The sequence below is a fragment of the Onychomys torridus genome, chromosome 11 (assembly GCF_903995425.1).
Source record: "Onychomys torridus chromosome 11, mOncTor1.1, whole genome shotgun sequence".
In the NCBI taxonomy this organism is placed as follows: domain Eukaryota; kingdom Metazoa; phylum Chordata; class Mammalia; order Rodentia; family Cricetidae; genus Onychomys; species Onychomys torridus.
Genome location: NC_050453.1, coordinates 34,579,840 through 34,605,771, shown reverse-complemented (window position 1 = coordinate 34,605,771; position 25,932 = coordinate 34,579,840). Strand labels below are relative to the sequence as shown.

Genomic DNA, 25,932 nt, shown 5'->3' with positions numbered 1-25,932 from the left:
AAATTTCATCCAAGGTCTACTTGTCTTTTAGAGACATGAATTTAAATGAGGAAACAAATATATTCCCCACAGAGCCACAGGGACTTGGTGAAATGATCTTCTGAGAGGCCAGTTTCATTGTCTCTTTTAATACTATAAAAGGCAAACAAGACTGGTGCGAACACTCATCCTCAGAGACAATGAACACTGTAAAAGGGTTGACTTGACCTTGAGGTTAAGCAAAGAGGTAGCTAGAGATGAGTAATGCAGAGGCTGATGTTTTGTTTGTTTTGTTTTTGTGTTTTTCGTCTTTGTTACTGCCTCTGCCCCCTGCTATCTCCCTTCCATCCTTCTGTGGTGCTCTCCAGGATAACTCTGGGGTCTCCTCTGACATAAAACTCAGGGCTTTTTTTAGGTGGTAAAAATGAATGGAAATTGGCACAAATTCTAGACTCCAATGCAATGAGTAGTGGATTCTAGAAAAACACGTGGTTACCAGAATTTCTGTTGGAAGGGGACCTAGTTATCTGTACATCAGGACATCATGTGCCCCTTTATCCAAACAGCAGCTAGAAGGATTTCCCACTGCTCTGCCACTTAGAAACAGTCTGATGTTTCCCTGAAGCAAGCAAGCAAGCATGGCATGGGAGAGAGAAGTAGGGAGACAGGAAGACAAATACACACACACACACACACACACACACACACACACACACACACACACACGGGGGTCTGCCTTTGCCTTCTTCTGAGACCTGGCTATGGAGCAGTAGCATACTAATCATACCATATGGATATACCATACCAAGCATGTCCAAACGAACAGCTAAATGTCAGGTCAAAGGTTTGCATTAATCAAACTGCCCACTTTGTTGTATGTTATCAATATCAGCCTCCAACAAGGTCTCTCTTTGTATTTGCCCATTGACTTCCTTTTGCCCCAGCTCTTTTTCTGTCTTCCACACAGCCATCCCAACATGTCGAATGGGGAGCCTCTTGTTTCTGCCTTTGAAAAACATGTTCTTACAGAATTATTTTGGTTATGGAATGATTTAAATGTGTGTAAGGTATTTAGGGTTATATAACTTGTTATAAATTTTTATGTCTGGGCACTTTTAGAATCATCAGTCTTTTACTTCTAATTATTATAAAATTATTACTTGATGTGTACCCATTACATTTGCCTCTCCACACTCTTGAAGACAGACATCAAATTGTCTTCAACCTTTCACAATCTCAAATGGTGCTGTAGTATATACCAGCAATGTATCCATCTATGGACCAGTGAGGTGTGCAAAAGTTGTATACCCAGAAGAAGAATTGCTAGGTATAGGGTATATGCTTATATAGTTTAAGTACTTACAGGTTGGACACACAAGAATGCCCCTGTTTTCTGGGAGCACTTATCATTCCCAATGACTTGACACAATCCAGCCTGGTCCAGCCTTGGAATTTTTGACAGTCAAATAAGATTGATTTCTCATCGTTCTTGGTGAATCCCATTAAGTAACAGCAAGTTTGAATTTAAATATCTCTCTGTTCGTTAGACTTTTTTATTATAAATTATCTGTTCATGTCATTTGCTCATGTTCTGTCAGGGTTCCTGGTAGTATTACTTGAGCCTCTAACATCCTTAGTAAAAAGGTTTTTCCTGCCAATAGACGCAGAGCTATTCTCCAATATTCTGTTCACTTTGTGATTTATTATCTTACTTAGTCTATTTCATATGTGGCATTCAGTTGGGATACTGTTTCATTTTTCTTTATAAAGTGAACCAGTTTTACCAGCATCACGCACTAAGTAAGCCATCTGTTCATTGATTTGTGATGCTTTTCTGTATATTAAGTTCATACATGCACATAATCTGTCTCTGAACTCTGAATTATCTATTTTATTCACACTTTATTCATCTGATTCTTTTCTCAAAGCCTACATTGTGTGTTTATTTCAGGAGTTAATTTTAATACATTTGCACATGGTAAGACAAGTTTCCTTGGCTCCCGTTTTCAAGGTTCACTTGGCTATTTGATTGCATTTAATTTTCCATGGGTGTCATGTCATCTGAATTGTCCCATTTAGGTATGAAGTACTCCAAATTAAATTTAGATTAGAATTGCAATGTACTTATAAGTTAATTTGAGAAGAACTGGCATCTTTATGATAGTAAGTTATCCCTTCTAAAATGCATAGATGGTATCTTCATTTATTTAAATAATCCTTATGTTTCTCACAATGTTAAATTTTTCCCCCATAGCATTCCTGTGTTCTTGGTTAATTTCTGGAAGTTTTATTATTTTTATTGCTTTGTGACTTGTACCTAATTAAAAAAATATTTTCTAGTTGATTATTGCTGATGCAGAAAAATACTATTGATTTTATATATTGATCCAGTATCTAGCCATCCTGCTGACTTTCTTATTAATTGTAATTATCTATTGTTTCTATTAATATTTTAGGTAAATGTGGAGCTGGGGAGATAGTAGAAGTAATGTGATGCTTGCTGTGTGCCTATGAGGACCTGAGTTCCAATCCCCAGCACCTAAGGCATTGACAAGGGTGGAAGGTGGCAACCCAAGACTGTATCCCATCACTAGGGAGACGGAGAAAGAGAGTGCCAGGGTTTTTCCCAGCTATCCAGTCTAGCTGAATAGAGGAGTTCCAAGTTTGGTGAAAAATTCTGTCAGAGAAAGTAAAGTGGAGAATAACAGAGTTAGGCAGCAGATACTGACCTCTGGCCTTCACATACCCAAGCATGAGCATGTATACACACACTCAAATATTTTAGTTAGTTTGTATCATTTATGGGTAACAGTTTCATTTCCGTACTCCACATTAACTGGAACCTCTAAAACTATCTGTGACCGTGAGGTTAGCTGACCTTGACTTGTCCACATTCTTATACACGATTAAACACAATTAAAACCTCAGATGCATAATCCTTACTGACTCCTCATTCACTGCACCTCTTTACCACTGTAATTGCTTTCTAAAATAAAGCAAATATGTAATTGACTAGCCATAAATAAACAAAAATAGTACTCGCTAAGATTGGTGGTATAAAACACTCATTAAGTTATAGAGTTTTCTTCTACTTTATGTTAGGAGTTTTTGCAATGAATTTTATCAAACATTAGTTTAATAAGTCATGGTTTTTATGCTTCTGCTTACTAATGAGATGATTTACATTGGTGGCTTTTAAACATATGTGTACTATCATTGAAAAAATTTCACCCGTATATGAGTTTTTAATACATTCAGATTTAGTTAACTCTATTTAGACACTTTGGATCTATAATCACAAAGAAAATGGGCCTATCCATTTTTCTTGTTATATCTCCATGTTTCACCAAATTCATGAAAAAAAAAAAAACAAATGGTCATTGTTCAGTAGTACTACTGTCGTTTGTTTATTTTTTTCTGAGACAGGGTCTCATTTTGTATCCTGATTATTCTGGAACTCACTGTGTAGACCTGGCTGACCTCGAACACAGAGATCTATCTACCTGACTCTGCCTCCCAAATGCTGGGATTAAAGGCATGCACCACCACACTTGGCTTCTGTTGTCTTTTCAAGTGCACTACTGCCTTCAAGAAGACTAATGTCCATTGACTTTGTTCTGTAGGTGACTGGAATCTCTTAGCATATGGGTTTTTGGGGGGAGGGGCATGCGTACTTGTGTGCATGCAGATGTGGGTGCACATCTGTGTACGTAGAGGCCAGAAGTCAACATCGGGTATCTTCTTTGATTACTCTTCCACTTTATGTTTTGAGACAGGGTCTGTCACTGAAGAACTTGCCAATTTGTCTGAAAAGGCTGTGCTATGAGCTCCAAGGACCTGCCTGGCTCTCCCTGCAGTGCCGAGATTGTAGACATAGGAAAACATGGTCACTAGGTCCTCATGCCTATGTGGCAAGCAGTTTCGCCACTGAGCCATCTCCCCAGTCCCATATTTTTCTTTCTTTTTGACAGTCTTACAGTTCATTCTATCTTAGATTCCATTTATCTTTTTATCTCGGTTGACATTCAATGAAGCTTCTAAATCAGCAGCATTTTTTCTATGCTTCTTATATATTTGTCTTCATTATTCAGTTAATTCAGTTAAGCCTTTCCTCCTATTTGTATTTTTTTTTTCTTTTCAGGACTTCTATTAAGTAGATGTTAGAATGTGTGTGCTGTACTCCAAATCTCCTAGTTTTCTTCCTCTGTATTCTTTTCCTCTTATCTTCTTAAAGAGGTTCTCAATCATATATTCCAATTCATTGCTCAGATTTTAACTATATCTAAATCCTTTATTTATCCTTTCAATGGCATTGTTATTTCAAATCTTATTTTCCAAGTTTAATATTTCGGTTGGGTTTAAATTTCTCAATTTTTCTCCATGATGTTGATATTTTTTCCTTACCTTTTAAATAAAGTTAGCTTAGCTAATTAAAATGTTGTTCTAATCAACTGAACTAGATAATCAATGTCATATCGATTGTGACCTTTCTTTCAGTGTAGTCTTGTTACTCAGTGCATGGATATTCTGTCCTGTAAGCCCATGCCTCCTTGGGTTTATCAGACCCTCTTTCTGGTAGTATAGCTGGCCAAGAAAGACCCAATGCAGAGACACTGGCCAGGCAATGAGTTCTCTGTGGCAACATAGAGAAGAATAGATTTCAAAACTGTCATCCAACCTGTGCTATCCCTTTTAGTACTTCTTTGTCTAGCTGTTAATTTTAATAAGAATAATTCTGCCCTTGCTGAGCAAACTGAGAAATTTGTTTGATTTTACCTCCTCTGTATCCTGAGAGGGGTTGATGGAACTTATAAGAGTTCATCTTCAAATTCTCAGTCTGCTCTCACTCATGAAGCCACCTGGGCCTGGAAAGTCTTTCCAATGTGAGATTTTTAACTACAAAACAAGCCTTAAGTACAGTTGTCATACTCTATATATTATCATATTTCACCTTGGGGGACCGCTTGGAGATGGTGTTCAAGGAACACCATCTAAGTTTCTGAACTTATTTACATAGAGTTGTTGCACTACTGAACATAACAGAGATGTGTTACCGCCCTTTGGGGAGGTAGTGAGTCTTGTAGAACAAGACTACTATTTACTGTAGCTAGAAAATGACCCCATAAGTGCTCCAGGGAAAGCTTATATGTCACTGGTCCCAGGATTTGATTTGGCCCATTTTAAATCATATCATCACAAATGTTTTCAGAAAATCTAATTTTGTGTCCTCTTTCATTATCATAGGGATAGATGTTAGCACTTACATGGCACTAAGCATCTAAGAAATACTGATGGGGTACCCACTTGTTGTCAGGCTCTGTTTTAAATGCTAAGGGCAAAGTGGTGACTACCATGTCAGCTGCCTATCCCTATGGTCTTTTTAATAATAAAAGATTGTTATATCGGCTTCCATGGTATAGACCAGGTAGTTCAACAGTGGCTGGATTACACTGAAGAGGTTGAGACTTTATAAAATTCTTATACAAATCTGGTGGTGGTGGCATATGCCTTTAATCCCAGCACTTGGGAGGCAAAGGCAGGTGGATCTCTCTGAGTTCAAGGCCTGGTCTACAGAGCGAGATCCAGGACAGGCACCAAAACTACACAGAGAAACCCTGTCTTGAAAAAAAAAAAAAATCTTACTCAAAGGGTGGAGGCACCAGAAGAATATACTCCCATCTCCAAAAGGAAACTTGCTAATTTAAGTAATGCTATGTGTGCAAAGATCTAACAGTAGAGCATCTCTTGCCTTCAGTAGAAGGTCCTTCTCCTAACACAGCACGATGCGGTTACTGGTATATCACATCCATCCAACTAGTCCTTGTTTTGTCTGTTAGCTAAATCTTTGGGTTTCTGAGGGGGGGAGGTGGAGGGGAGAGGGTCTGTGCTTTTCCACGTAGCTGGAATGGCCTTCTCCATAAGTTCATGGACAATCTCTGTCAGTTCCTAAAGTAAGAAAGCTTTCTGATCAGCACTTGTCAAATTCAACTCCATTCCAGAACCTCACTGCTCAGCCCCTCTCCGCTGGTCCCCAGCTCCACTGCGTGCCCACTTTGACACCCCTCTGTCTTCCCACATTTGTTCCTGTCTCCAAGCACTGAACCCTGGAGATTGCATTTGTGTGTTTCTCCCACAAAACCATGAGCCAACTGAAGGATGTCTTCTCTCCTCACGTATATCCCCATCTCGTAGCCTGGTATTTAGAAATCAAGGGACACTTTCCCATATGTATGCTAAGTGGATAACAAGACAACAAGGTTCTAAATCTGATGTTTCTCTGAGAAAGTGGAAGTGATAGATGAAGCTCGTATGAGCTGATTGACAGCTAGGCCCTGGCTGCAGACTCAGGCTGGACCCCAATGTTTTACCAGTTACTTTGCAAATAGGGATTGTTCATTTTAACATGGCTGGTGATTCTGTGGAGAAACATACTTGGTTCTGCATTGGCTAAGAAATCTCCTGTAGCTGTTCTCAGAGGAACACTCTGGTGTCACAGCTTTAGTTCTGATGCTGAGTCCATCAGCCTGATGACAGGCAGAGGCTCTCTAGAGCTATTAGATCTGACCATTTTAAAGATTGTGTGCACCCAAGGACACAAAACAAGTGAGGGATGGAAAGGGACAGCGCAGGCTCTTCCCACTGGCACAGAGCCATCTGATTGCTCTGTGTGTCATGAAGACAGCTGCTCTCCACTCAGCATGCAGCCTCTGCTGCCCAACACAAACCCATTTCAGAGCAGTTCTTCCGGTGAAGGCCCTGGGCCTGGGGCTCTCACAATTACATCTGGAAACACTTAACCAGGAGACATTTCAGTGTACTGATCACATTGCTTTCCTTCTAACTTGGTAATTACCATAGCCTGTTCTTTTAGGGAAAATGCCACCTTATTCAGCCAGGCTCAAGTTACCACACCAAAAAGGAAGAACATCATCCTAGGTGAGGCGCTTGGTCAGAAAAATTATTAGGATGATCAGTTTCAGGATTAAAGGTAGGTCTCTGATTAGATGGCATGGCATCCAGAGAGCTGAGGATGCCTATAATCGGCCCTGATAATCCTCTAAAGCATACGAGGTCCAGCCTAGGCATGTTGACCAGCCAATCAGAACATGGGAGAGCTTTTATAATTGTTAGCTGAGCCAAAGTCCAATGCCTCCAAAGCAGCAGGGTGAAATGGTAAAGGCTGGATCACAGGCTTAAACTCAAGGTGAAATATCCCCTCTCTTCCCCAACCCACCCGAACTGAAAGTTGGAGTGCCCAGGACATGCTGACTGAGGAAGAAAGACCATGAGAAGGAAAGGGAGAAGACAGGGGGAGACAGGGAGGGGTGTGTGAGAGAGGAGGGAGAGAAAAATGAATTCTGTTATCCACACAATCCTATGGATCTAAGCAGGGAGGGCTGGCCTAGAGGCCTCCAAGGCCCCATCTCATTTACCATTTCCACCTCTGCTTCTGAGAAGAGAAGCATGTAAACTTCAAATAGCTCCACCTGAAGCACTTTGGTGAGATACTGACCTCTGAGTCTGTCTCCCTAACTGGACACTCTGATGTGGCAGATCAGGGATGGAACAGGCCATCTGCATGATAATCAAGTCCATGACTTGCGAGCTCTCAGCAAGCCTCTGCTTTCTCTCCTGACATTAAAGGGACTGGTAGGTTGATCGAGGGCTAGTGAGTCTGGGACAAACTCGGGAGGTATTCAAGCCTGGAGTGGATGGAAAGAAGCTGCAGGCCGCATCTTCTCCAGGTTCCCAGGGAACGGAAATCCCAGGTTGCTGCTTCTGATCATCTATAAAAGCAAAATGCTTCTGGATTGCCTTTCCACTAATGCCATAGACTAAATTACAGTAAATCGAATCTATTAACCACCAGATGGCCTTGTAATTTGTCAAGGGTAAGGCAAGTGCACCCAGCGACCATGCATCAACCTCCCACACACTTGGACAGTGCCTCCACCTGCCAGCTTACTGTGGGAACTCAGAAGGAGGGGCATATGGTCCTTCCTCTCCCAAGGATCATCTGAGACTTTAATCCCATCCATCTTTGGCATGCCTTAGACACTTATTCCTTCATCTGATCTTATTCTTATCTTCCAACTTTAAAGATACATGAATGTCTCTTTTATGACAGCTACTTACTTAAAATTCCCCTTCCTCAGAGCAAGCCATCTTAATTTATTTCATGTGCCTATATTAGGTCTAACTTTAGAATAACTAAGAATGGATTTGAACCCTCTTAAAGTATCTATGACACAAATCCTAGTCATTATCAATGAAGGAGAAGGAACTTTTATGTAAAATTGCTTACTTCTCTAGTCTCAAGGTGAGTTTGGTTTTATGTGTGTATTTGAATGAGTTGCTCTGCTGAGTTTGGGGAAGAGGTTTTTGTGGGGGATCCATGGAGTACTACAGAGAAATACAGAGTCCTGTCTCCCTCAGAAGCTGGGATGGTTTAATGAAGACCTCTTCTTTTGGGAGAAATAGTGTATAAAGCAGCAGTGAGCTGGAGACCAGGGACATTATATGCTGATTGGAAAGAACCACAGGCAGCGAGAGGGGAGGGGGAAGGGGGAAGAGCAAGTAGGTACGAGGGTTGCTCTAGAGACCAGGGTCAAGAATAGCCTCGCTGACTGGAAATAAGGCCAGTGTTCCCAAAGCAACACAGAGAGGGGACAGAAGCCACTCATGGCTGTCCCCTGAAATGAAACTAACCTTCAGGGATAGGTGAGATATGAGCTTTCAGGAGGTCCAGGACATGCTGTAAATTAAAGTCAATAGCTTTTCTGCAGTGACGACAGAAGTCAGTTTTGAAGGGAGAGCATTTCATTGGAACCGTGCTTTCTGAGGTAACTTTAACTCCTGGAGTTTTGTACTTGTATGTTAAATACAAAAATCAGTTACCTGTTAGATAGATGGAGATTCTTAACAAACTGGAGCACAGGTTATATTTTTTTTAAGGTTTGCTTTTAAAGGATTTATTTCATATTTTTATTTGTGTTTATACATATACCACATGTGTGCAGGTGCCCACAAAGACCAGAAGAAGGTGTCAGATCCCCTGGGTCTGGAATTGCAGGTAGTTGCGAGGCATTTGATGTGGGTGCTTGGAACCAAACTCGGGTCCTTTGAAAAAGCACCACATATTCTTAAACACTGAGTCATCTCTCCATCCCTGGAAGTATTTATTGTTTTAATAGATTTACAGTACACTTGATTTGGGCTCCGAAATTTTGAATTCAGCCTCCTGAATAAGGCAATCATGTAATCTTCCTGAGTAGTTTTTCTCTCTCTGTTAAAATAAGTCTCAGATCTGTAACAACCTGCCTTGTTCTAACATTTCTCATAAAAATTAAATAGAAATACAAATACACTTTGTAAAGTATGAGGTTTATAGAAACATCGCCAGTCCTTGGTGTGACTATTCTCAAAGTGCCTTGTTCCACTAAACTACTTTGGCAAACCTGTGGTAGCTATCTGGAGTATGGTCCTCAGAGTTAATATATCTCTGGGTCAGGTGGCTGGGTCAGGAGTAGGGGACTTGCATGAAGAACAGTAGTCTCTTCCTAACACAGAATGCTCTACAGATAGCCTGTGATGGGGACTCTCAGAAATGTTAGTGCGTCATCTTCCTTGTGTGACATGCTCTGCCTAAATCATCCACTATCCTGCCTTTCCAAGTGGCAGTGTCACATCTGTTGTGTATGAGTAACACTGCCAGGAGGCACTGTGTGAGCTGACACCTGCTGTCTTGCCTCAATTTCTTTTCCTGCCTATTTCAGTTCCACACAGAAACACAGAGCTGTATCAATGTGACCATGTTCTTCATTGACCCAGAAGCCCACATTTACAGAGCTCCCCAACCACCATCCTCACATGGCAGGCTGTGCTTTAACTTACCCGCTCAGTATAGTCCCTTCAGGAGACTGTTCTTGGCTTGCCTGATAAGCACAAAACTTAATCTCAGAGAAGAGTGCTTCAGGATTTAAGCTTCTCTTACAGCTAATTAGGTATTGTTTTACAGATTGGTTGTTCCTTCTGAAAGATGAGCTGCAATTTACTTCCCCTGCCCTCTCCTTAAATTTAAACTTAACTGTAAAACATGGCTGTTTGATTGTTTAGTACAATCAAGAGATTGCTTTGTACAGGGAGTAGACATTCATCTCTATGCTAATGCTGAGCTTGTGGGGGGCCTTCCTTAATGGCTGCCATGTGGATGACAAAGACTTTGTTCAGATGCCTTTTGTCCTTTTGAAAGGTGGCCCCTACAGGGGTCTACTGGCCCATCTCTGAACAGTATCCAATGGCATTAGCTCGTTTTCATACCGTAAGGGGGAAGTCTTTATTACCCCCATTTTATGGATGAGAAAGTGTTTGCTCAAGGCCCTTAGCTTTTAGTCAAGCAAACTGATAAGCAAAGAATCCAGACCATGAACTCAGCCTTTGGTCCTCAGAGCCCATAAATTGAGCCACATGTCATGAATTATACTCATGATGAAATACCAACCACAAGACTCTTTCAAATATTCTCTGGTCCAGGGGTTCTTGTGCATAATGGACAAAGGAACCATTTCTAAACATTGCTTTGGGGCTTATAAAATGGCCAGCAGGTAAAAGGTATTTGTTGCCCAAGCTTAGCAATCTGAGTCCCATCCCTAGGACCCCATGGTGGAAAGAAAGAACTGGTTCCCTCAAGTTGTCCTCTGATTCCTAATGGATGCTGTGGCCTGAATACATGCATGTGGCACACACACATACAATAAATAAATCATTTTTCATCACTTTTCTTCTGTAGGGGGCCGGCTGTTCTCTCACCCTCAAGACTGTGCCCAGCATTTGATGAATGGAGATACTCTGAGTGGACTTTATACCATCTTCCTCAATGGGGAGCTAAGCCACAAGTTGCAAGTATTCTGTGACATGACCACAGATGGAGGTGGCTGGATTGTAAGTACAAGCTGTAGACACATGTCCTCAGACTTCTAGTCTACCTGACTGAGTACCTGTGGATTACAGTGTCACCATCCTTTGGACTGTCCTTTTATCCACCCCTTTCATTTAGATCTTGGTCTCTTCACTGCCTTCAAGGGCCTCATTCAGTAGCCCACTCACAAGCAGAGAAAGGAATGATCTTTTTTTGTTGTTGTTTAAAGTTTCATTATGTTGTTATGATAAACTCTATGACGAAAAGCAACATGGGAGAGAAAAGGGTTTGTTTGGCTTACACTTTCAGGTCATAGTCCATCATTAAAAGTCCATCAGGGCTGGAACTCAAACAGAAACTAAAGCAGAAAGCATGGAGGAATGTTACTTACTGGCTCGTTGGTTTATGCTCAGCTAGCCTCAGGATGGTGTACTGGACTCAGTGAGCTGGGCCCTCCCACTTCAGTCAAGACAATTCTTCATGGACATAGGCACATGCCAATCTAGTGGGGGCAATTCTTCACTTGAGCTTTCCTCTTCCAAGATGACTTTGTGTCGGGTCAAACTGACAACAAAAATTAACCAGGACACATATGAAGATGCAATGGCCTGGCCCAAACAAGGGCTGTAAGATGACAGCCTTGCTTTGGGCTCCTTCTACAAACCGAGTGATTGCAGGGGATGCTGGGGAAAGGAAGGAGTGAGGCACATGGATCCTGCTTGCCAAGGGCTGAAGCTAAAATGAAGAGGAGAGGGAGGAGGCCACCTTACAGAAGCACTTGGGCCTCCCGTGGTGAGGCAGTTAGTTTCTTTATCTTGGAGGATTGCACATGGAAGGTCAGATCTGGAGCAGATTGTGGATGGCCCTCTAGTTACAAGAGCTGCTTGTGTCCTCCTCCTGTTCTGGATCCCAAGTTCTTCCCTAGAGCTGTCATAACCTTCCGGGAGCAACAGTGGTTGGGAGAGAGGCACTGCTTGCTGACACTACCTCCTCTCATACCTGATAGGCTAGTACAGAGCAGAAGAAATAGCACAACCTGGAGGTGATAGCCACTGTACACATGAACAAGTACCGGAAGCTGGCTCTACACAGAGAAGCAAGGGTTGAATCAGTATGAATGGAAACAGCCCCACCCACCCTTCTGTACACACCTTTCTTAGCCCTGCTCAGACCCAGCACCAGAGCTTTAATGCCCCCAAAGGAGAAGGTTTTGAAGAGTTAAATGTTGATTGCACTCCTAATACTCTTGGGAGAAGTTTTCTTTTATGTTTCTGACATATTTGTGCCTCCTTCTTAAAGTATAATTGGAAATTGAAGCCCAGGCTGATGTATTGGAGGTTAAATGAAATTAGCACTTAAACAGCTTGGAAAGTGAATGATATGCAATTGCTTCGCCTGCAATAAGATGAGGACAGTGACTAGATGATTTGAAGTTGGCCCCAGTCCTTTGGTGAGAAATGCTTTCTACTACTCTCTGTGGTGCAAAAAGATTGATTTCAGAATCAAGCCCATTTCCCCTGACTCTTTGGAGCTTGATATGTATCCGGAATATTTTCTACATTACCAGGGTGCAAATTAGTGTCGATATCACACCCCCAGCCTATTTGTCAGAGGCATCAGCACTTCAAGAAAAGGACTCCGAGAATCCCCTGCAAAATATACCATGGAAACATTAAGCTCACTTCTGAAATGGTCCTGATCCTAGCCAATACAGAACCCAGTCACACAGAGCATCTCCTCTCTTTCTCTTCACAGGTATTCCAGAGGCGGCAAAACGGCCAAACTGATTTTTTCCGGAAATGGGCTGATTATCGCACTGGCTTTGGGAATCTGGAGGATGAGTTTTGGCTAGGTAACATCTGCTCTGTGTTTTCCCCCGGACAGGCTGCCATGGCTTTCTGTCCATCTCTCTCCTTTCTGTGTCTGTCTGGGATTGTCAGAAGTCTGTGTCTATTGAGAAGCTGACAGCTTGTGAATTGCTTTTGTGCCTCTTGCTCTGTTTGGCTCTGCTATTGATCCGTTTTTATCTGACTGTGGTGTTTTCCTCTTTGCTCTGTCTCTTCCCATCCTCATTAATAGTCTTTTATGCTGATGGATCTTGACATGAGGCAAGTACAAAGGCAGGGATCTGCCTGGTAGGGAATAGGGCACAGGAAGCAATGGGCAGCCTGGCCCTGGTCTCAGAAACTAGACAACCAGCTAGTCAGCCTGCAGGTCGAGAGAGAGAAATGAGACTCTGCTGGGTTCCTGGGAGAGTGTTATTATCTGAGGTGGGAGGGAAAGGGGGAAATGAGAGTGACATTAGAGGTGATTTCCTAGAAGTCTGACACAGCAGGAAGTTTAGATGGAGGTTTAGGTGGGTACAGGAAGATAAACACACGCATACCAGACTGATGGTGCTAATGTTGGCTCGTAAAGGAGTCAGAGATACCGGGAGGCAGAGAGAAAGGCAAATACATGGTGGGATTAGAACGTACTCTTCTCTCTCCCACTCCTGCCACATTCTAGTTCGAGCCTCACCATCTTCCCTTGGGTGGCAAAGTAACAGCCTGTGAACTGGGCTCCCTCACCTCAGGGTAACCCCATTGTCTGCACGGCCCTAGAATGATCTTCCTCAAGCATCTGAGTGAAGGGTGAAAACTCAGTAAAGCCTTTCAGTGACTCCTATCATCACTCAGTAAAGACCAAATTCCTTCACCAAGGTGCAAGACTTCCTGCTCTCCTTCTGGATCCTTCTCTCCACCACTAAGCACCTTAGCTGTCCTCCATTCCACTTCCCCAGCACCCACCTTCCAACCTGCACAACCATGGAAGTTTCCTCTGCAAGAAACACTCCTTCAGCCAATTGTCTCTTCCTCACCTTGTGTTTACCTGCCTGTACCCAAAGGCCTAGTTAAGCACCCCTTCCACCATAGAAGCCATACTGACTCTTTCTTTCAATCCATCACCTGTGGGATAATTGGCCATGTTCCAATATGGCCCGAATCATGGTATCCATTTTACTTTATCTGTCTGGACTGTATTATATGTTTCTTGGGGGCTAGGATCTCATCATTCATCTTTAAACAACACTACCTAAAACTTCCTGAGATATATGTACCTCAAGTGTAGACATTAATTAATGATAAGAATTTATGGAGTATTTGTTAGATAGCCAAACCTATGTTTGCCAATATGGGAAATAAAAATATACAGTAAGAACCATATATAAACACACTCAGAGAGAATTCAAACAAGCAGAAAAAAAAATGTGCTTTGATTTAAAACATTTTCAAACAGCTTGGGAGTCAGTAATATATATGAATCAATGTAGATGGAAGTAGTCAAGACTCATGGCTACAAAAACCTAAGCCACTATGTACCCAGTTCATAGTTTCTATCATTTCTGTGAAACATGTGAACTATTCAGCACATAAATGTTCTATATATCACTTTCTATTTAATTAAATATATGTTTTAAAGAAGCTTTACCCATTGCCAAAATGGAAAGCTGGTTGTTGTATGCCATAAATAAAAGGATGCCTTAAAAGAAGAAGTATCATTTAAAAATGAAAACAAAAAGAAAGCAATAGTAATATGATTAAATGACAGTTACATTCAGGGAGGCCAAGTCTATTGCTGCTGCTGCTGCTGCTGAATGATGATCAGAAAGAGTTCCATGTCCAACCAACCACGAAATATTAGAATAAAACTGAGCCTGGGAGTTAAGATTAGGGACAAGGTTAGGGTTTCACTTCCATCTTTTAAGAAAAGCTGAACTAGGATGTGGAACCATTCCTGTTTGTTCAAGGTTATTCAGTGTTTTGTTCCTGCATGTGTCTCCTATCACCAGAGATGTCCTTTGAACCCCAAACTGACTGATAAACTACTGACAACAAGCCCCCAGTATCAGAGACGCAAGAGAGCTAAGACACGAAAAGATCAGGAGAATGGGAAAGAGGAAGGGATGGGAAGAGGGACAGCAGGAATCCTTTTGACACATGAAAACTGGGGACAGGGAGGAAACCCTCCAAGCAGATGAAGGAACAAGCCAGAGAAGGAAGAAAATGTGGTCAGGTGGGCTGACTGAGGGGCATGTTACAGAACTCACAAGCTGGAAAGAGAACTCTTGACTTAAGGTAAATGAGGCATGTTATTTTTCCCACTGCTGCAACCAAGTAACCAACAAAAAGCAACTTAAAGGAGACTTTATTTGGCTCCGAATTGGAAGATCCAGGCCTTCGTGGCATCAGGCATGACAGGGGGAATAGGAGGCAGTCAGCCATGTTGCATCTGGAATAGAAAGGCAGAGATAGCCTAATGCTGGAACTCAGCGCCCTTTCTCCTTTTACTCAGCCCAGGATCCAGTGCCAACTGATTATCCAGCCTGCATTCAGGGTGGGTCTTCCTACCACAATTAGTCTAATCTAGATAAACCTCTGGATCTGTCTGTGAGGGACTATGTCCCAAGGTGCTTCTAAGACCAGTCAAGGTGACAATGAAGATTACCCTCCCATATGGGTGTTTGCTAACAGAGACCTGAGGCCATGTGGTTAAGCAGCAATTCTCTATGGCCAGTAACCCAATGGCCTCACAGCTTGTGTTCTAAGTTGGGTTACCTAGGACCAGATCCTAAAATAGGGATTCTTGTTCAAGTTATTTACTGGGGTAAGTTCTTATTCAAGGGAGTCAGAGATGAATTACCTGAGAAGAGGATTGAAAGAACCAGGAGAGATTCAGGAAAATCTCTGAACATTCATGGAAAGACCCCCACACACACTTTAGATGGAATCCAAGAGATGCCCTGGAACATGAATTACTCCTCTGAGTTGGTTCCCATTTGCCAAGGAGGCTAGCAAATGTGTACCTCCACTTCAGTCATGGACCAGAGTCTGCTCCAAGCTATGAGGAGAAGGAAGAAGTGACTTTCATTTGGCCAGAGGAAATTAACCATAGAAGAGGCCTCTGTGAGTTGCCAGCAGCCAACATGTCTAGCAGCTAATGGTTGGTTCCCCCACTTGATAAAGCGCATCCAGGCACAACATCACCAGCAAACAGCACAACTGTACTAGTCAAGGACAAGCTGTGGGTCAGCAGCTCCACAAACAACATTTGAAAGGCTTCTGCTTGCAATCAAGATAAAGCTTTAAATCTTAAGCAGGTAAAGGAACCAAAGAACTAGGCCCTTGGCCACCCACTTCACTCTCTGGACTCTCTCCCACAAAAGGAAGAGGGAGGTTCAAGTCATCTCTAAATTTCCTTGTACCTATACCACTTTTTATTTCTAAATCATGGTACACTAAGATAGACAGCTGGTGTCACATCAAATCAAAAGGACCCAGCTCCACTGGGCAGACAGAAATCTGGAAGGCTGAGAGTCCTCAGCACCACAAGGTCAATAGTTCAAAGTTTAGGTAGCTAGATCAAAAATCAGAGAAAATGGATATGAGAAAATATCACCAAGGGCATCTAGGCTCTGCCTGAACTCTGACTTATAGGGTTTTATACCTTATAAGAACTTCTTAGCCCAAGGCCTGGGATGCTGTGAAGGCACTTGAGTGGGAGTTTAGAAAGTCCAGTGAAGAGGCAGCCGCAGTAGATAAACATGTAGCATATGATACAAAAATCAGGGAACCAGGGGGCAATAGTAACAGAGATGCCCCACAACTTCAAATAGGGGGTTACACCCTGATAAGCGCATCTTCAGTGGAAACTACTGATACGCTGAATGGGTGTTTAATACACTAACCTAGCAAACAGCATAGGTTAGCTACACAGTGTTCTGCAGAGTATGACTATCTGCCCTCATGTTCACAAGACTGATTGGCAGCTGTGCTCGGAGCTGACGCCCAACCTAAGGAGAGAATATAGATACCATAGTGGACCTCCAGGCTAGGGAAAGACTCAAATGCAAAGTGCAATTTCTAACAAATGCAGATAGTTTTAATACCATCACAAGGTGGGAAAATTTGTAAGTTCAGTTATCATAGACCCAGGATTCTCCAATTCTCTGACCTGTCTGGGGGCCCCAGGAACCCTGGAGAGAAGGAAAGGGCAGCACAATGCAAGGCCTGAGCCTTGAGGCTGCTAGGAAACTCTACTGTATCTGGGTATCTTGAGGCTGTATCTGCTGTATCTGGGTATCTTGGATTCTCTGATCACGTGTTTCTGCCTGTTGCTTCCTACAACTCAAACCAAATGAGTCACACCTGTTCAAGACTTCTTGCTTTTGCTACCATAATTGGACAAAGAAGATTTTTGAGGAACAGGGCTAAGAATCTACAGTTTTGGGAGCTTGTCAGTTACTAGGTCAAGACTGGATGGGAGGATCCAATGTTCTCTGAGGTGGTACTCCTCAGCACACCTGGGGTAACCTTCTCACAGGAGGAGAGTCAGAGTTTGGCAGGGTCTGTTTGAAACCAGCCTGAGAAGGGTGGAGGGAAGAACCATGTGGATGACCAACACCTTCTCCATAGCATGTGTTTCCTTCTCATTACTAAAGCTGCTAGGGCACGACTCAGTACACAGTCTGTTCTTCTCCACAGGGCTAGACAACATCCACAGGATAACAGCCCAGGGCCGCTACGAGCTGCGTGTGGACATGCGGGATGGACAGGAGGCAGCCTTTGCCTACTATGACAAGTTTGCTGTTGAGGACAGCAGAAGCCTATACAAGCTCCGCATAGGAGGCTACAATGGCACTGCAGGTATCCAGGGGCCCCTTGCTGACTCCACAGGTGGTGGCTGTGTGTTCCAGTCCTGAGCTATGGAGGAAGCAGCAGAACTTACCGAGTTCGTGAACTATCTGCTAGCCATGAAGTAGGCAGACAGCTGGGCCATTCAGGAGACCTGGAATCAATTTCCTGGAACTTTCATTTTCTCCCATGGAAAAATTATAAAAAAAATGGTAATATCACCTGGAAAATTATAATTGTGATGCCTGTCCCACTTTACAGAATAGCCAGAAAAACTGCTGTAAGTACAATAAGTATGTCTGTACAGTTTACTTGAAAAGGATGTACTGAGAGATCAAAGGGTTGCCTGTTTTATCTAGATTAATCTCTGTGGGCTCCCAGTTAGAGAAGGCAGAACTGTTTCTCATCTTAGTAGACATCTCCTTGCAATGGCAGCTAGGAAATGACCTTTGAACTAATGAAACAATTTAGAGAGTTCCCTGTCTTAGGGTTTCTATTGCTGCAATGAAACATCATGACCAAAAAGCAAACCAGGGAAGAAAGGGTTCACTTGGCTTACACTTGCGGATCACAGTCTGTCATTGGAGGAAGTCAGAACAGAAACTCAAGCAGGGTTGGAACATGGAGGCAGAAGCTGATGCAGGAGCCATGGGGGTGAACTTCCTACTGGCTTGCTTCCCCTGGCTTGCTCAGACTGCTTTGTTATAGAACCCATGACCACCAGCCCAAGGATGGCCCCACCCACCGTGGGCTGGGCCCTCCCCATTGATCACTAATTAAGAAAATGCCTTACAGCTGGAACTCAGTGAGGCCTTTCCTCAACTGAGGCTCCTCCCTCCCTGATGACTCCAGCTTGTGTCAAGTTGATACACAAAGCCAGCCAGTGCACTCCCCGTCACCCAAACATCAGCAGTTATCATATAGCACCCCAGGAGGGAGCAAAGGACATTGCTGAAATCTCTCACTAGCCATATTGCCTTTTGTTCTCCCAAGTGAACTGTATACCCGGTTGGGTTTTCAGTGTTGATTTTCATGGCATTTTTACCAAGCAGAACAACCATCTGTTTCAGCTCTCTGTACTCACAGGTCCATGAGAACACATCACCCACGCTATGCCTTAGCCTTTGCCTAATGTGCTTTATTACAGTACATTTCATGTTGCCTGTGGTACCCAGCACGCTACTGTTTGGTACATGGAGTTATTGGACGTTTCATTTCTCTATTTTAGAGCTAAATGCTGGTGTTTAATTTTAGCAGCATTTCCTATGACTCTTGGAATGAAAATGAACATCAAGGTGTTACCCTTCCAATTACTGCATCTGCTCCATTATTTCCTTCTCAGCCAGGTATTGTTATTCTAAAGAGAAGACACACTTACCTTTGCTATTGTTCACAGCTGAGTCATTCACAGTGGCAATCAGAGCAGCCTGAAGAGCCCCAACAAAAGGTCCAATTTGCCACACTTTGAGCATAAAACAGCCATTGAAAATGGACATTAAACAAGATGTCAGACTAAATCATTTCAAAAACTAAATGGATACTACTCACCCCATAGAATTAGAATTGTGCCTACAGAGAAGCCTTTCATGTTTCTTGTATGGGAAGAGAAACAAGCCACCTACCTCAGTTTCTATCCCCTCCTCATCCCTCCTCTTTATCTTTCTCTTTCTAATCTCATATGTTGTCTGTTTACCTTGGGCCCAGCTCTGGAAACCTCTTTCCAAGCTCAGTCTCTCCGCTGCACCCCACAGAGGGCAGAACCGTTAGACTAGCTCTCCCCTTCCTAAAGCTTGCCTGATCATTCATAGAAATGAATGAGGATTCACCTGTCACCTTATGTATTCAGTTTATCTTCAATAGATAAAGCCCTGGGTTTATTTAGGCTACTCCATCTCTAGGCAACTGCACACAGTTCATATTGGGCTAGAAAACCATGCCCCCTTCTTCCTGGCATTTGTAACAGTTCCCAGGTCCTCTGGCTCTTAACACTTCTGCTGGCCTCACTGGCAACCAGGCATCCCAGGGCCTCAGATCCGAGTGCAGCCCACTCCTCCTCCCCATTTCTGAAGGCCTTCAACCTCCAAGACTTCATCTAAGTACAACTCTACTGAGACTTCCAGACTGTGTCATCAATAAGGGCAGAGCAACTCTTACTGTCCTAGTTTTGGGGACTCTGTAAGAGTAACCACCTGGTTTAAGACAGAAAACACTGGGAAGTAGCTCTCTGCACATCAAATGGTACTCTTACATTAAGGATACTCATTGAAGGATGTCTGAGCAGTAGATGAAGGAACTTTATAATCTACTTATTTGTCTGAAATCATTACCAGAAAACAACTGGGCAAGAAGTTGCAGAAGGACTGGCTTCAGTGGAAGGGGAAGGCTTGACGGATTACTACCTTGGGCCAGCTGTATGGTTGGAAGGATCAGGAACTGAGCGCCATGATGCACACCTAGAATTACAGCATATGAAAGGCTGAGAGAGACAGGTTGAGCATTAAGGCTAGCCTGGGAGACAGGGGTGGGGAGGAGAGAAGTAGTAAAAAGGGAGAGGCAATGCGGGGGTAGGAAAGCAGGAGGAGGTAAAGGGTGGAGGAAGAAAGGAGAAGGATGGAGGGAGAGAGGAAAGAAGAGAGAAAGATTAATTCTGAAAGTCTTGACACTGAAGGAGAAATTCAGTCTTTACATGGAGGGGGGCCTTATAAGTCCATAGTGGCATAATGGGATTTGGGTTTTAGAAAGCTCTCTAGGACAGCCCCAAGCAGGATAAAGTAAATCTGAGTGAAGAACAGAGAGACCAACTGGTGGCTGCTGTATTAATCCTGATGGGAGATAACAGGAGCCCTCACTAATATCAGAGCTAGGAGAAAGGTATGAATCTGAACAGTGGCTCAAGAGAGAAAACCAGGACTTCATGGCTTGAATATATGGGCAGATGTACGAGGTACAAATGAGGAAGGAGGATGCAAAGACCAAGGGGACCAGGTCTGAAACAATTGGTTGGCAACATGAAAGTAGAAACCACAAAGGACTCCTTGGAGAATGATGAGGATGCATTCTAGCTTGCAGAAGGTGAGATGATGGGAACATGAGGAGACACAATGTAGTTGATGAATTGATGATTCAGGAATGGGTTGCTGGAGAGTAAAATTGAACCAAGAATTTTTAAGGTAATGGGTATCAGTATGACTTGGGATAAAGGAGGTAAAGATGATATGTAGGAGGGAAAAGGTAGACATCTTTCCTACCTTTTCCAAGCAGGAATAGATAGCAAAAAGTGTTTCCGTTGGTAGGATTGGCTCTGGATGGGCGCAACATCTGAACCCTTCAAGATTATATGGAGATGAGAATGGTATGAAGCATGGTGCCTCAGAAACTCCCCTGTGAGGTGAACACTTCCCTGCAAGATTGACTGGTCAAGAGTTCAGTGGATGCAGAGAAAGAAGTCCTGAGTGGACACCAGGGGCATAACTTGGAAATATAGAGTCAGAAATGTATCCGTTTTAGAGGAAAGCAATCCTAAGCATATCTAAGATCACTTTCATTAAAAAATGTGAGTTACCTTCCCAGCATCCCCAGCCACAAATCCTGCCAAAGGCTTCACCAATCATGATAAGCAAATGATAGTCTGATCCCTCACCTTGAATAATCAAGTCACCTGAGCCACCACACAGCACCTCTGACAAGTGAACACCCAGTCCCTATTTGTCTCTGAGAGAGAAAAATCTCACCACAGTGTTAGACAGCCTGTCTGGTAGTATTAGGTAATTTCTCTTTTCCTATTTAGCCAAAATTTTCCTCTTTGCAGTCTCTACATGTCCATCCTCCCATTTCCCCACAAAGTGTATTTATGTGTTCTTTGTTTTCAGCAGCTCATCATATATGTGGCAGTTATGACCATGGACACTTTCTCCTCATCTAAGCCTGCTTCTCCCTAAGACACAGCCCACTTCCCTACCCACTTCTCCTCTGACAGGGTCACAATGTTCCTGTCACCCTGTCTTTTGTAGACTGGAACTCTGGCTGCCATTGTTCCTCTACACAGGCAGAACCAATTCTCAGTGTGAGGTATTGGGTGCAGTCTGGTCAGGGCCAGCAATCACAGAGGAAAGCCAGGATGAACTTAAACAGTGGAGATCTGGAATGATCCAAGTCATCGAGGCTCCTTGCTGTCTCCAGGGGACACAATGGGAACATGAGTGTTCTGTGTCCCAGAAAAGCCCAGGAGAAATAGAGGTGTTGACAGGATGGACCTGCCTGTAGTGAATCTACCAGGTTTAAATGAATCTCCAGGGTTGCCTTGATCCTGGAGGACATGGGAATGGAGGGGAGGGGCTGGGGGGAAGGTGGGGGTAGGGGTGGGAGGGGGGAGGACAGGGGAACCCATGGCTGATGTATAAAATTTAAAACACATAATAATAAAGAAAAAAATATTAAAAGAAAAATCAAAGCTAGTAAAAAAAAAAAAAAAAAAAAAGATTGAGCTATATGGGTAAAGTTCCCAGCAAAATATCAGTACTGGAGAAGTGGAGTAGAGAGGGAAACATGGAAACAGTGACCACCCCACCCTGCCCCTGCCCCTGCCCCTGCCCCTGCCCCTGCCCCATGAGGTAATGTGGAAGGAAAGCTCAGCATAGCCATGCTGCGGCTCAGGAGGAGGAAGAGAGGTAAGCCAGGGTTCCATGTGGAAAGCAGATATCCACAACAAATGCAACAGCCTCCTAAATGCTTTTGGTTTTGGTTTTGTTTTTTTGCAGGAGACTCCCTCAGCTATCACCAGGGACGCCCTTTCTCCACAGAGGACAGAGACAATGATGTTGCAGTCACCAACTGTGCCATGTCATACAAGGGTGCTTGGTGGTATAAGAACTGCCACCGGACCAACCTCAATGGGAAATACGGGGAGTCGAGGCACAGTCAGGTAGGTCACATTCTGACTGTGGTCAGGGGGGTCCAGAGCACAAAACACAGTACTCTGAAGCTGAGGAAGGACCGTGTAAAGAACTCTCTGTGGGAGAGGCTCATCAATTCATCGTTTGCTTAATGGCACTCTAAGAATGGGCCTACAAAGGAAGAGATCAGAAGCCTAAGTAATCTGGGTTATTTCCCCCAAAAGATTGCAACACACTTAGGGAAACCCCCTCTCAGTCCTTAGCAAACCCCAGAGGTTGCTCACCCCAGGTGGAAACCACCCAAGTGTCTGCATCACAAATGAGCGGTCCACAGTTACACTATTCAAAATGCTTCCCCCTAGTTGGGATTTTGATATTCTGAGGGAGACCAGCTCCCACTTTTTACCCCAGGGTACTCTTGAGGAGGGAAAAATGAGAAATATTTACATAGAATATATATATATATATATATATATATATATATATATATATATATATATATACACACACACACACACACACACAGAGAGAGAGAGAAACAGCCTCAGGAGGCCTGGGTCAAAACCCACCAGCCCCTTCTGTCTCTACTAAAGGGCTTTTAAAGGAATGCCAAGGGGTAGAGCAAAAGACCTCCCCCCAGCACAGCCAAGTGCAGATCATCCCAAACACCTGGTGACCATGCACGTGGTCAAGCCAACTCCTAATGCAGCCCTGCTCTGTAAAGCAAGCTAGGAAAGTGAGCTAGGAAACCTTTGTAGGCTACTACAACACTCACCACTGTCCCCAAGTACAAGAAACTCCTGAAGGCAAAAACATAAAACTGGCAATAAGAAATGACCCACAACCTGCCTTGTACAAAGACCCAGGCCTGTTTAGAGGGAAAGCTGGAAGACGACCCAGTTCTCTTCATCATACTGGGAACTTTGCCATAAGCTGCTTTTGACTGAGAAGAGCTAAGTTCATAAGCGGATCTCTCTCGATCCAGTCATTCTCTTCTCAAGCTGTGGGGGAAGGGTGATCTGACATGTTCATCTTTCTCACACCCAGGGGATCAACTGGTACCACTGGAAAGGCCATGAATTCTCCATCCCCTTTGTAGAAATGAAGATGAGGCCCTACAACCACCGTCTCACAGCGGGGAGGAAACGGCGAGCGGTGAAATTCTGAGCACTGGGCAGCCAGCCACCAGCCAGACGATCTTTTCTGTCATTTTGTTTGTATTTTATAACATGAGACAAGGGGGGGAGGGGCAACAGTAATGTGCTTCACAACATATTCAGAGTCTCTGAAGGAAGCAGGGATCAGTTAGGTACCATCTGCTCATCGTTTCTGCTGCCTTGGAGCCTGACCCTCGGGCTACATGCTCCCTGCTAATCAGTCCTCTCCCTACACACCCCCTCCTTTGTCACAGAGGAGGAAAACTGGGGAGTTTGAAATACAATTCACAAACAGGCCATGAAGTACAGATTGTTGCAGAGACAGGCACACATGCCTTCTCTCTCTACCCTCCTTCTGAGATACCTTCCAGTTTCTAAAGTAATAGTGAACTGGTCACAGCTGATCATGGCCAGGTGATCACACCAGCCCAGAGAAGCTTCAGCAAGAAAGCTTGGCCAGTCTTCTTTTAGGAGGGAAGATACCCCACACACACTAACACAACAGCCCATATTCATTGAATTGGGCTAAAGAGTCTCACATTCTGACACTTAACTCTCAGGAGGCGTGGCCTCTTCCAGCCCCACCCCTTCCCTAAATGTAACCCTATAGACCTACCAACCCGACCATTGTTTAGAACTCCAGTTGCCAAAGCTATCTGCCCCTGGCCCTGGGTTATAAAATAGATATGCCCCTGGGTGTCATAAGCCACTGTCATGGATTAATTTTTTTTGGTGGTAAGACAGGGAAAAGGGTTTTATTTCTAGCATGTTTGCATCAGGCATTGAGAAAGGACTGGAGTAGAAATCAGGGCACCTACCAGGAAGTCTATAAGTCCCACTGGAAACTGTACTTGCTTAGAGCTGCTTTTTTGCATTTCTGATCACATTTACTATGGATTCCTTCCCTGGATGTCCTATTTGAAGGTTTCTGGTTCTGTCCTCAGCCAGGCTATCCTCAGTGCAAGTGGCTTAACAGAAATCAGGGGAAGAAGTTAGATAAAAGAAATTATATGACCATCAGCCATTCCCCGGATTGATAGCCCTGGGAAGAGATAGAATGTTCTGGTCTTTTGTTTGTTTTGATCCTGTGGTAAGCAGAACCGACCCCTCAATGAGGTGAGATCATGGGAAACACTTTCCATCCCCCTTTATTATTCTGCTTTGAGAAGAAAGATGAAAAGCGCCTGAGGAAATTGCATTTGGAACTCCAAAGGTGAGGGGAGCGAACTCTCCACCACCTCGTGACTTGATTTTTAAGCCCTGGGGAACTGGAGGCTATAGAAGCCATGACCTTTCAGCTTTTCCACAGATCAAAAGCCAGCCAGTCTTCCCTGCAGCCTCTGCCCAAACCATGCCAAGTCTTTCAGCCAATTTCTCCCTGTCCTCACTCCTTCTGAGGCCCCAGTGTGTCTGCTGTAGGGCCCATGGTTGCCATCTGGGGCATCTTGTATCTTTCCCAACCAGTCACAGGATGAACAGACATTTTGTAATAGAATTAGCCACCATCTAACTAAGTTTTGAACCAGTAGCAACAGCCCTCTTGGCTGATGGTCACTTGTCCAGCATTGTGACACTGGAGTCATCTTGCCGTTTTCTGTAGCCCTCTCCATCTTTGTGATATAGATTTACTATCACACCCAAGACCAAAAATGACAAGTGCAGTTTTCATTTCTTAATCCAACATGGACTTCAAATAGCTAAGACAAGGAGGGATAGGGAGGAGTCTGAAAGTTATATGAGATTTAACTGCATATAGAGCAACCATGCAGAATTGGAGGTGAGCACACTCAATAAGGGACTTGAGAGCTGAGATATAGGGTCACCTCTGCCACCATGCCAGCTACAAGACCTTGATGGGTTTACTCATTTCTCTGGGCCTCAGTTTCCTCGAATTGGAGCTTAGACCAAAAGGATTTCTAACACCCTTTCAGTTTTAACAGCCAATAATGCTAATGTGTGATAGGAAAAGCAGGATCACAGTTGGCCTTGGTGAGCCATCATAATTAAGGAAATGTCAGAATCTCCAAGGAGGAGATGGAAGAAGGGAAAGAAAAAAGGGGAGGAGGAAGGAGACAGATTCAGAACTCTCTCTCTCCTTTACACACACACACACACACACACACACACACACACACAGAGAGAGAGAGAGAGAGAGAGAGAGAGAGAGAGAGAGAGAGAGAGAGAAACAATGTCAAAAGAAGCTGAAGCTGTAATGTCTGTAGAGAGCCAAGGACCTGGGTGTGCCCGTACAGCCCACCTCATCAACAGAGCTGAAATGGAACAAGAATGTCATCAGTTCCAAGGAAAATCAA

At 43.6% G+C, this 25,932-nt stretch overlaps 1 protein-coding gene across 2 annotated transcripts in view; it reads left to right on the top strand.

The window, feature by feature from the left end:
- Tnr (tenascin R) overlaps window positions 1-25,669 on the top strand; it is a 399,879-nt gene extending 374,210 nt beyond the window's left edge. For both annotated transcript variants that reach the window (XM_036202163.1, XM_036202164.1), the window contains 5 exons: window positions 10,769-10,920; window positions 12,653-12,749; window positions 17,422-17,583; window positions 22,329-22,492; window positions 23,511-25,669. In XM_036202163.1, coding sequence (XP_036058056.1) covers window positions 10,769-10,920; window positions 12,653-12,749; window positions 17,422-17,583; window positions 22,329-22,492; window positions 23,511-23,630 — 695 coding nt within the window. In that variant the 3' untranslated portion in view covers window positions 23,631-25,669. The remainder of the gene's footprint in view (window positions 1-10,768; window positions 10,921-12,652; window positions 12,750-17,421; window positions 17,584-22,328; window positions 22,493-23,510) is intronic.
- The last annotated feature ends 263 nt before the right edge of the window (window positions 25,670-25,932 follow it).